This window comes from Biomphalaria glabrata, chromosome 3, assembly GCF_947242115.1.
Source record: "Biomphalaria glabrata chromosome 3, xgBioGlab47.1, whole genome shotgun sequence".
Classification (NCBI taxonomy): domain Eukaryota; kingdom Metazoa; phylum Mollusca; class Gastropoda; family Planorbidae; genus Biomphalaria; species Biomphalaria glabrata.
Genome location: NC_074713.1, coordinates 29,441,686 through 29,454,662, shown reverse-complemented (window position 1 = coordinate 29,454,662; position 12,977 = coordinate 29,441,686). Strand labels below are relative to the sequence as shown.

Genomic DNA, 12,977 nt, shown 5'->3' with positions numbered 1-12,977 from the left:
CCAAATTGACCCAGGGAATGAAAGAAGATACAAAAAACTGGAGTCGACCAGACTCCGAAAATTTCCCGGACTTTCCCAATCGCTCAGACAGCGGTCATTGATGTTCAATTGTACTGTCAGCTTCCTGTCCGCTTCCTCCCATTGTTACCATGGTTACAGCGTAATTGAGCGTGCATGCTACTTCCCGCAAGATTATGTGCCGGAGGGCAGGGGGGAGTAGGTCTCATGAGTCTACACATCATCAAGTGCATGGCAGTGCTGCTCAAATAGTTTCAGCTTTGATTGGTAATACTAATAAGGCAGGTCTTGGAATCAGCATTGTGAAATACAAGTAAATATACAACACATGAGCAAGATCCTAGATATTATAAACAAGGAGCCCGCTTGCCTAGACATTACCTACTGATGGGAGATACTTGTTTTACCTGGGAGAAAATGAATGAGAATTTAAACCCAGAATTATCTGTTGTGCATTATCGCACTCTACCGAAATGCCAGAGTTAGCTACGTATTCAATGAGACTGTTATTAACGTCTTTGTCTGCTTCCAGCATGATGCTATAGTTTTATCTTTAAGAAGTTAAGAACTAGAATACTTTCTGAAGTTATACAAAACTACAAGACATTATCTAATATATAAAGCAGAATGTGAGACGTATGTTTGTATGTATGTATGTCCTTGTAAAGAAATTAAAACCGCTTGACCAATCTTGATAAAACTAGGCAGAAATGTTCCTTGGGTAACAACCCAGACCGTAGTGTATGTATTGTAGCCCTAAAACAAACTTAAGACCCTCAAAAAAAGTTGACCAGTTCTATGAAAGCATTATAGCTTCATCGATCATGTTTACATGAGAAAAGATCGAAAGGTTCTAGATCTAGATCTAATTTTAAGAACTGCACTTTGCGCAGATATTTTTTTACTTTGACACATGAAAATACAAACTATAGTCCATTGATTTCATTATTTAATAAAATTGACCATCAAATTTGTGTTTCAAAAGCATTTTTTACATAAATTCGTTCTTTTTCTTTATATCTGCGAATTTAGAATTCCTGATGAGCTTTCTTTCATTAGACAATACCGTAATGTTACACATCTTTATTCCTAGGTCTAAAACTCTAATTCAACTTTAAGATGATTGAACTTCTCTTCGCAAAGATAGTTTTACACTTAAACACATAGTCCATTCATTTCATATTTTAATTTGTTTTTTCTAAAGCATTGTTCATGCATTCGTTCGCCCTAAAGCTGCGAGGCCGTGTTAAGATATATTATAATAGTTTCATTCATTCGCGTACATCTAATTAAAAAGGTTACGCATGCGCACGTGCAAAATGAACTCTATCCAAGCCAATATTTAACTCTAGATTACTCTAGATTAGTCTAGATCTAGATCTATGTGTAACTCAAGATCTACTTTATTCTTTAACACGTGAACATACAAAATTAAGTTTATTCATTTAAAATTGTAATCAGATATATGTAGGCCTACAAGCAAATGTTTTTATTTGAAAAAATTGATTTAAGTCGATTAACCTATTTTGACAGCACAATTCATACTATTTTTACATTTACGCATTCGCTTTACTTATAACATTATTATTTCGTTGAATTGTTTACAAACCACTCTCAGTGACTCACCGACAGTTAAACGCAAACAAAAAACCCGAGGGCCGCGGGTAATATATGTCTAGTGAAGTTATAAAGTAGAATACTTAATCTTTATGAAGTTATAAACCAGAATACTTTACGAAGTTATAAACAAGAATCTTTATGAAGTTATATGATAGAATTTTTTTATCTTTTTAATTTTTAATTTTGATCTCAAGTAACACCATTAGTAAAATTACTAAACTTAGAAATTAAAGTAGCAATATAAATAAAACGCTAGAACCATAACTGAGAAATGTTGAAACATAAATCTATATTCACAAAGACATAAAGATAAATCATAAAAATTCTTATCTTTTTTTCCATAACCGATTTCTACTAGAGTATCAAACAGGTTGCCTGAATCAGCCAAGAAAACCAATGGGTTAAAGTTAAAGTTTCATATTTACATGTACTACGTTTGTACGTTATCAGCTAGATAGAAGGTACAAGAATACAGATCTGCACTTGATAATATAATTCAGAGATGAGAAACACTTTTATGAACTGACCATTGTATGCTCTAATGTAACACGGAATCCAGAATAAATAAAGAAAAATTAAAAATAAAAAGAGTTCAATATAATATGAATATTGTCATTCAAGTTTGTTTACACATTTCTGTTTGTCTCGTTCACATTTTGTAAATGAGCTAACAGACAAACAACAACATGGATAGTTTCAATGAGCTAACAGACAAACAACAACACGGATAGTTTCAATGAGCTAACAGACAAACAATAACACGGATAGTTTCAATGAGCTAACAGACAATCAACAACACGGATAGTTTCAATGAGCTAACAGACAAACAACAACATGGATAGTTTCAATGAGCTATCAGACAAACAACAACATGGATAGTTTCAATGAGCTAACAGACAAACAACAACATGGATAGTTTCAATGAGATAACAGACAAACAACAACATAGATAGTTTCAATGAGCTAACAAACAACAACATGGATAGTTTCAATGAGCTAACAAACAACAACACGGATAGTTTCAATGAGCTAACAGACAAACAACAACATGGATAGTTTCAATGAGCTATCAGACAAACAACAACATGGATAGTTTCAATGAGCTAACAGACAAACAACAACATGGATAGTTTCAATGAGATAACAGACAAACAACAACATAGATAGTTTCAATGAGCTAACAAACAACAACATGGATAGTTTCAATGAGCTAACAGACAAACAACAACATGGATAGTTTCAATGAGCTAACAGACAAACAACAACATGGATAGTTTCAATGAGCTAAATGAACACTTGGTGTGTATCCACATATTTATTGAGGACTAGAGTTGGAATAGAGATCTCTTTGATGAAAAATGTAGTTTTTGTTGAAAGAAGTTGAAGTTCATTTTAAAATTGCAATGTGGCATTGGCTTCCATGGCAGACCTCACCTTGACATTACAAGACATCAAGTGAACTTTTAAAACTAGTAACTGTACAAAAAAATCGAAACAAAAATCGATTGAACTCACCTTTTCATTCTCTGCCATGTTTACGTACGTTCAGTGGGTCAGCGTGCTCCAGCAAGCAGGACGTCATGATGTTCTATCTGGACCTAGCCATCATCTCCTGCCACAGACATGCCGGGAGACCGCCAACATAATCCGGGTCTCTGACTGGACTACTCTGCCGGCTACCGTGAGCCTTAGGGCTGGAGCAAGGCCGACAGCAAAGAAGATGCCAGACTTTGTCACAACACTGTGTCTAACAAGCGAAGTTTCCCAAATAATTCTAGGCATGCCGAAAAATACAAACAAACAAACAACAGATTCCACTTGAATAATTCCTGGGCTAAAAAAAGTCCATTCACACTACAAGCTTTTCTTGAGTTTATTACTTGAAATAAACAAAACTGGAGGGATCCACTTCAACCTTTTCTTTTAAAATCTGGATTTCATGATTTCCATAAAGACGTTGCCTGCCGAATTTTTAATTGTAGTTGGCCGGATGTCCTCGGTTGTCTGCTTGGCCCCTGTTGAAGAAACATTTACACATGGTGAACATTTCATAGGCCTACGTCTGCTCCCATTCCACCCCCCCCCCCACCTCGATCCATTTTCAATCATGTTGGACAATTATCGGCCATTCCCGTGAATAATTAACGTTTGGACGAATAATTTGAATGCCTGTTGCTGATTAAAAAAAACAACTATGGCTATTATCTTTCGCCCATGAGCTGTTTGACTGTAACAAAGACAGAAGTAGTGATGTAACAAAGACAGAAGTAGTGATGTAACAAAGACAGAAGTAGTGATGTAACAAAGACAGAAGTTGTGATGTAACAAAGACAGAAGTAGTGATGTAACAAAGACAGAAGTAGTGATGTAACAAAGACAGAAGTTGTAATGTAACAAAGACAGTAGTAGTGATGTAACAAAGACAGAAGTTGTGATGTAACAAAGACAGAAGTAGTGATGTAACAAAGACAGAAGTAGTGATGTAACAAAGACAGAAGTTGTGATGTAACAAAGACAGAAGTAGTGATGTAACAAAGACAGAAGTAGTGATGTAACAAAGACAGAAGTAGTGATGTAACAAAGACAGAAGTAGTGATGTAACAAAGACAGAAGTAGTGATGTAACAAAGACAGAAGTAGTGATGTAACAAAGACAGAAGTAGTGATGTAACAAAGACAGAAGTAGTGATGTAACATTTCAAACTTGTTTTAAGAAAATAAAACAAATACAATTTATGTTAAAATATTGAATTATAGAGATTCCAAAATTAAATGTTACAAAAATTAAACTTTTTGGTCTGTTGAAACGGTTTTATAAATACTGTAGATATTTTATTGATCTGATGAAAGTGTCTTGTAAACATTACCTTATGCTTAAAATACTTCCATTCTATAAAAACTCACAATGTGTTCACATACGATGAGTCAGCGCAAAACATGTTGAAATCATCTTGTGGAAACATCTTAACGTAAGGTTTGTCCATGAGAGAATTCTCTTGTTGCACAAAGCAACACATTGACTCATACATCAATGTACCCCCCCTCCCCTATCGACCCATGCAGCTACTTGTACCATCACGGAGATTTACTGCAAATGTAAATTATGTTCTTGGCAATCGTGCATTAAGTAAGCCTTAATCAAGATTGATTACAAGGGAATTAAGTCATGGGATTGATAGCACTGGCTTGTGTTGTTCTTAAAACTAGAACATTTAATGGTGTAGAAGAAGCAGATCTGCGACCTAGATACAATTTAATAGCAAAGTTTGTACAGACATTTCTCAACGTTTGGGAGACACAGTCTGGAGAACTACAATGTCCAAGGGACGTGACACGCTAAATCGTTAGATAGACTATAAAGGACTACTCAAGGGGGGGGGGGGGGTTCTATAAAACCAAAAAAAAATTAATGCAAACGACTATTCCCAGATTCCAAAAGCATAGCTAAGGAAGATTTAGATTTTAAAACCCCCTCCGAAATTTACGATAAACCCCTCCCCCCCCCTCTCTTCAGCATAAAAAAAGCAAATGTACACACTTAAAATTCTATGAGAGTAGCCAAAGGGGTTTTGTGTTTAAACCCCCTTTCAGCGGGGTTTGAAGCTAACAAATACCTCTTCGATATAAAAAAAGCAAATTAAGCACTCAAAATGCTATGAGCGTTGCCAAAGGGGTTTTGGGTTTAAACCCCCTTTTAGCGGGGTTTGAAGCTAAAATATACCTCTTCAATATAAAAAAAGCAAATTACGCACTTAAAATGCTATCAACGTAGTCAAAGAGGGTTTTGAGTTTAAAACCCCCTTCAACGGGGTTTGATGCTAAAAAATACCTCTTCAATATAAAAATAAAGTAACTTATACACTACAATTCTTTGAGCGTAGCTAAGCCAAAAGAGTTTTTGAGTTGAAACCCTCCTCGTCGAGATGGCTTTTTTTTAAAGTTTAAAAACCCTCCAGATGGTTTTGAGTTTAAAATGACCCTACACAAAATTTGGAGGTTCAAAACCCTTTTTTCAATATTATTCTAAAGCGAACTTACCTTTACCTATCCCTTAGTCTGTTGGACCGTCGGGGCGAACTACTCTTACCAAATTCTATGAGCGTAGTTAAATGGGGCTTTGAATTTGCTAAAAAAAAATACTCCAGAGACTTTTTAGTTTAAAACATCTCAACAGATTATTGTTATTATTTCACGATAAAACTTTCCTTTTCAATATAAAATCTAAAATCTAAAGCAAACTACAGTCACCTAATTCTAAGAGCGTAGCCAAGGGAGGTTACAAATAGTCCGCAAAAATTGAAAAAGACTAAATGTGGCTCAACAAATATGGCTAAGACGAATTTTAGGAGTCAGTTATAGAGATTGGGTCTCAATCAAGGAAAAGCTATGCCGAACTGGGAGTAGATCCCTTAGTAAGGTTTTCACAGAGCATCGCATGAGGTTTGAGGGACTTGTACTCCAACAAAATGAATTACGCATTCTAAGAGTTGCGAAGACTTTGAGGCGCAAACAGACACATCTAAGTTAGTAAGAAGAGCACATTAGGTTTTTGAAATATTTTTTTAAATAGCAAGTTAATGCATGTAGATACCTCAGAATAGGTATTTTGTTGGCTTTCAATACCTGAAATAGTGCTTGGCTCACATCGCTCCCCCATACCGCCTTACTGGCAAGAGCGGGGAGTTTACAATTTTTCCACTTACTCCAGGAAGAACGTATTGTAGGATACAATAAACGTCTTCGAAAGAATGAAGGCTGAGTATGTAATAAAGATTAATTATGTGTGTGTAAACACGCATATACATTTTCGCTGGAAACTGTATGTATATATCTCAAAATATATATTTTGTTGGCTTTCAATACAGGAAATAGTGCTTGGCACACACACACACACACACAAATATATTATATTGTTACGATCTCTCCTCTACTATCCAGGCTCTCTTCCTACTGCACCACACGTCACAACAAACTTAAAGAACCTCACAACTCAGGGCTCCAAAGTATCAGTCAGTTTAATTTCAAATACATCACAATTGGCAACAACATTAACCCTGTCTTTACAAAAACTAGCCATGCTCCGCCTGACTTCACACACCGTGCTGGTTCTCGCCTCGTACTGGTCATATTGCGAGGTAACGTGAAGTCCAGTCTTTCTAACACAGTCGCTCTTATATAGAGTCTCTACTGGCCTTCTAGAATGGGATGGAACGTTCTTGACCACTCAGAATGATCACAATCGCCGTGACTTGCGTGCGTAATATTTACAGACAGGTCGTCGTTGCCGAACTGGCGTGTGCTGTCACTGGTCACAGTCGACCGCTCGTCCTGCGCTGGACTGGGGCGATTTGGGAAGGCTAAAAACACACAGCACTACCCCCATCTGTGTCACCACCAGGTTTACAACAATATATATCTGGCTACGCCCATGGGACTACTATACATACATTTCTACTTGAGATATAACTAAAGATTGAACTGAAATACACTTGCTTAACTCTCCACCTAGACTCTAATGTCTAGAACAAAATCAGCACATTGCCTCCTCTAGAGATGGCAGTAGCAGAGTCCCAAGCATACATTATGCACATACATTTTCAGGAGTTGAATGTTGTAAAGGGCGGATCCAAATGTTTAGAGAGGAGGCAAGTTTTTTTTCTTTGTCTTTTCTATTGTGGAGTATATATTTTTATATATTATCAGATGAGTGAAACTAAAGCATTTTTCGTGGCCCTCGAAAGGGGAAAAGGCGCTATTAGTTTTGTGTGGAATGTCTGTCCGTCCATCCCGTTTAGATCTCGTAAACCAGAAAAGATAGTGAAAATCCGACTTCATAATGTTTTAGACCATTCAAAGTTCTGATGCAACGGCTACTTTTTTCTTTACTGAAAGCGAAAAATCTAATTTTTAAATCACTTATTCAAGCAGTTTTTTCATAAAAATACACCACTTTTACAACTATTCGCTATTAACAGTAACAAACACTTGAGGCTCTTTATTAGGGGAGGCAACCATTTACCATATTTTTAACACATTCATGCAAACGGTTTTTGTTTTTTTGTCAAAAAATATTTTTTGTACATTTGTATTGCTAAGTGAAGTAAGTTCTGCTATACTAACTACATTTACACAAAAAATGTTTACTATTTTTTTTTAGAGAAAAAATCTATTTAGTATGCATTCAAGTTGGCCATAATTTAAAACAATAATTAATAAGTAGTTTTTCATATTATCGCGTGAACTGCAACAACACAAAATGTTTATATATCACTAAAAAAGAGATTGTCCCTTTACAAAACAATTAGTGCAATTATATACTCATAATAAGACATTAGCTAGGCCATGTTCACATCTAACTTCGCATTCACTTTCATCTATCCTTTGGTCTGTGGACCGCTGGGGCACCACACAAGATCCGTCAACCTTCTTTCTCCATTCTTCTCTGTCATTTGTCTTTGATAGAATTTCATTCTGATGTTCTTTCTGAAAATATTGTAACCTGCCTGGGTGGACCACTTCGGATACAAGAATCAATACGAAAAAAAAAACCAATTAGTTAATTAACTATAATAAATTGTTTTGTTTGGTATTTTGAACAAAGGAAAGAAATAGTACTTGAGTGATGTGGTTTATTACCAAAAAGTTAATTAACTATAATAAATTGTTTTGTTTGTTATTTTGAAGAAGGGAAAGAAATAGTACTTGAGTGATGTTGTTTAAGCTGAATTAGTCCCCTTTAAAATATGTAGAAAGAAAGAAAAAAGTGGCCGCTTTAAATTTTTTAACTACCAATAGATAACTATAACACCTTCTATTATCATAGGCACTTTCCTGGCACAGTGGTTAGTATGTTAACTTAAGGAGGCTTATGTAAACTTAACCCTCGAGTTCGAATTCAGATCGTACCAAATTAAAAACAAGGTTACAAAAGACAGTTTGTGTGGAAACACAAACTCAAAATCGGCCCCCGAAGTGGTCCACCCAGGCAGGCTTTAATATTTTCAGAAAGAACATCCGAATGAAATTATATCAAAGACAAATGAGAGATAAGTATGGAGAAAGAAGGTTAACAGATCTTGTGTAGTGCCCCAACAGTCCAGCAGATCAAAGGATAGGTCAAAGTGAATGTAAAGTTAGATGTGAACCTGGCCTAACTAGTTCCCCTTTCAGACCTTGTGGTCTATAGGGCAGATGATGTAAAGTTCATCTGTTTTTGTGGCTTACGGTTAATGAGGGTGTCATGAGGCATCACAACGACCAACCGCCTTTACTTTTCCCCAACTAATGTCAGGTACCCATTAGAGCTGTGTGGACGCCCAAAGATTCTAAAGTGGAAAATCCCATTCTTCACCAGGATTCGAGCCCGGGACTCCGGTTAGGAAGCCAAGCGCTTTACCGCTCAGCCACCGCACCTCCCCTGGCATAACTGATGTCTTATAATTGATCTAATTGTTTTGAAAAATGTTCAATCTCTTATTCGAATCCTTAAAAAAAAAAAAACTAATAGCGTCTTTTCCCCTTTCGGGGGCCGCTAAAAATGAATTTGATAAGCGATCAAAGTAACCTTCAGAGGGATACACCCTTGTTTGCCCTGTAAAATCGTTGTGATGTCATATATTTCCTAGATGTTACTTCGAGTTCATAACACGCGTAGAGTTTGTGTGCTTACGACTTAGTTGTACATAAATATCATGATGAAGATTAAAATGCACTGAGTAACACAAGTATCAGTAGACAACAACTTTCTGATTTGAAATAGATAACTTGATAGTAGACAACAACTTTCTGATTTGAAATAGATAACTTGATAGCAGACAACAACTTTCTGATTTGAAATAGATAACTTGATAGTAGACAACAACTTTCTGATTTGAAATAGATAACTTGATAGTAGACAACAACTTTCTGATTTGAAATAGATAACTTGATAGCAGACAACAACTTTCTGATTTGAAATAGATAACTTGATAGCAGACAACAACTTTCTGATTTGAAATAGATAACTTGATAGCAGACAACAACTTTCTGATTTGAAATAGATAACTTGATAGCAGACAACAACTTTCTGATTTGAAATAGATAACTTGATAGTAGACAACAACTTTCTGATTTGAAATAGATAACTTGATAGTAGACAACAATTTTATGATTTGAAATAGATAACTTGATAGTAGACAACAACTTTATGATTTGAAATATATAATGACATTTGACTAGCAAGTCATAATATGTCACAATGAGGTTCTAATGACAAGTGACTAGCAAGTCATAATATGTCACAATGAGGTTCTAATGACAAGTGACTAGCAAGTCATAATATGTCACAATGAGGTTCTAATGACAAATGACTAGCAAGTCATAATATGTCACAATGAGGTTCTAATGACAAGTGACTAGCAAGTCATAATATGTCACAATGAGGTTCTAATGACATGTGACTAGCAAGTCATAATATGTCCCAATGAGGTTCTAATGACAAGTGACTAGCAAGTCATAATATGTCACAATGAGGTTCTAATGACATGTGACTAGCAAGTCATAATATGTCCCAATGAGGTTCTAATGACAAGTGACTAGCAAGTCATAATATGTCACAATGAGGTTCTAATGACATCTGACATCCAGAACCCCTTTCCATAGCGTATTGAGAAAGCTAAAAGCATGAAATAGCGCTAAACATAAACAATTGGTACAAATATTTCTCACCGCACAGATTTGTTCTTGTTGGTCTAGAGTCTAGATCTGTTACAAACTTCATTACACGACAGATCCAAACTGATTAATACAAATAAATCTTTATTGTTGTATTTTAATTACATTTGTATATTTCTCTTGTAAAGTTTCAAAAGATAGTAAATAACAAAAAAAGAGTCCAATCCTCGTTTACAACAAATCTGTTCTGTAATTAAAGGTAGAGGTTGACAATTCTGGTGGAAAAAAAAAAGACTTTATAATACAAGCAGTGGCGTAGCTAGGGTGATGGAGGAGGGGGAAGAATTTGAAAATCCTCCCGGGCCCCCCAACTTGAGGGGGCTCCCAAATGAGTGTTTTTTTACATTAAAAAATAAATATTACGCAAAACGCAGGTGCCTTAAAGAGGTCAAGCCCCCGGGCCCCCAAATGATGGCAAATTCCCAGCTAAGCCTCTGAATACAACATACAATCTAAGTAATCTTGATAGAATAATTAAGTTGAAAATAAGAGTAATCGTTTAAAAAATGCGTTGTCGACTATGTCACAATTATGACGACATCTACTACGTCTGTACTCTAAGGCATTAAAAAATGATAATAATCGAAAACAAAATTAATGACAACAACGGATCAGATATAAGTTTCAGCATTAGACCATTAGCCACTATTGACCATGAATATTTTCTTTTTTTGTTTGTTCTCGAAATGGCAATTTTCTGTGCACGTATCGATCTAGCGTCATGCATGAGAGTTAAATGGGCAGATTGTACTCTAGATGGGCACCCACTTTGTGGATTGGTTTTCTCTATCAGGTTTGGGCTTGCCTGCTAAAAGAATGATTGAGTTTATATGTTTAATCTAAGGGTGAAATAGAATCTCCACACTTTTCAGAAGTTAGCTCTTATTTCTCCTCAGTACAATGATAGTATTTATGCATACAAGTGAAAAGCAGAGGAGTTGAAATATTTTTGTGGGAGGATCTCTCTTCTCTGTGGCACTATTTCTGTGTCGCTCTCTATTTATTTCATTCTCTACTTCTCTCTATTTATATCATTCTTTTTCATCTCTACTTCTCTCTATTTATATCATTCTTTTTCATCTCTACTTCTCTCTATTTATATCATTCTTTTTCATCTCTACTTCTCTCTATTTATATCATTCTTTTTCATCTCTACTTCTCTCTATTTATATCATTCTTTTTCATCTCTACTTCTCTCTATTTATATCATTCTTTTTCATCTCTACTTCTCTCTATTTATATCATTCTTTTTCATCTCTACTTCTCTCTATTTATATCATTCTTTTTCATCTCTACTTCTCTCTATTTATATCATTCTTTTTCATCTCTACTTCTCTCTATTTATATCATTCTTTTTCGTCTCTACTTCTCTCTATTTATATCATTCTTTTTCATCTCTACTTCTCTCTATTTATATCATTCTTTTTCATCTCTACTTCTCTCTATTTATATCATTCTCATCTCTTCACAAATTCAAAATTCAAGGGTAATTTTTTTCGATGATTTTTTTAAGGAGAGATGAAGCTTTTGAGTATCCAAAACAAATTGAATGATTTTTCAATCTAAGAAAAGTTTTTCGAGCGGATTAGGTCGGTAAATGCCGATACATGTTTTTGCTGTCCGTCTAATGTTGTAGATCTAACAACTAATCAATGGAAAATTTGACTTCAGCAACATTTTCTTCATTCTCTAAATAGTTGCTAGAGACGATGTGTTCCTTTTTTAATTACCTAAGTAGTTTTGATGCACATATGTACGAACCAATTTACATTTAGAAAATGTTTCATTTAGCCTACTGAGTGTTTATACTGTACAACGAGTCCATAAGGTTCCCATCTATATTCCAAATCTCACACTACAAAATTAAGGTGAATGTATTTTGCAATTTCCAGTGCAGGATTAATATTCGTATGCATTTCCTTGTAGGAGAGATAAATACACATATGTATGGAGCCTGCGGCTTAATTTGACTCAACACGGGAAAACTCACCCGGTCAGGACACTGTAAGGATTGACAGATTGATAGTTCTTTCTTGATTCGGTGGGCGGTGGTGCATGGCCGTTCTTAGTTGGTGGAGCGATTTGTCTGGTTATTCTTTTTGTTTGTTTATTTGAATCAATTTTAAAAGCTACGATAGTGATATTAAATGGATTAACCATGAAACAAAATATACACATCCCATTAAGTCCTTGTCTTCTTTGTATTTATGAACTCTATTATACCTATACTAGTATATATTAGTTCTATATTAGTTCTATTCCTAACTAAAGACCTGGGTTGATAGGTTATGAAATAATCCCAGGACATTATATCTAAGAAAATAGAAACAACAGGAACAGTAGACAAAGACATTTATAAATTCAGTGGATAAATAGATGTACAAGGGATCCAACCTGTTCGCCTACAAAATCAAACAAAGCATCTGAAAAGCAGCTAATGTCACTACCCTATTTAAAAAAAGGAGAAACATCTGACCTAGGAAACTACAGACCAGTATCACTAACCATCATCACATGTAAAATCCTAGAACATAGAATGTCTAGCAACGCATGAATCTCTTAGTCAAAGAAAATGTCCTTTCTCAATACCAACATGGCTATAGAAAAGATCACGTGAAATACGACTAA

General features: G+C 35.2%; 1 protein-coding gene across 2 annotated transcripts in view; it reads right to left on the bottom strand.

Annotated features, from left to right (window-relative positions):
- The window catches only part of LOC106053245 (transmembrane protein 151 homolog), a 165,348-nt gene that overhangs the window by 123,087 nt on the left and 29,284 nt on the right, over nucleotides 1-12,977 (bottom strand). For both annotated transcript variants that reach the window (XM_056024409.1, XM_056024410.1), the window contains exon 2: nucleotides 3,154-3,653. In XM_056024409.1, coding sequence (XP_055880384.1) covers nucleotides 3,154-3,171 — 18 coding nt within the window. In that variant the 5' untranslated portion in view covers nucleotides 3,172-3,653. The remainder of the gene's footprint in view (nucleotides 1-3,153; nucleotides 3,654-12,977) is intronic.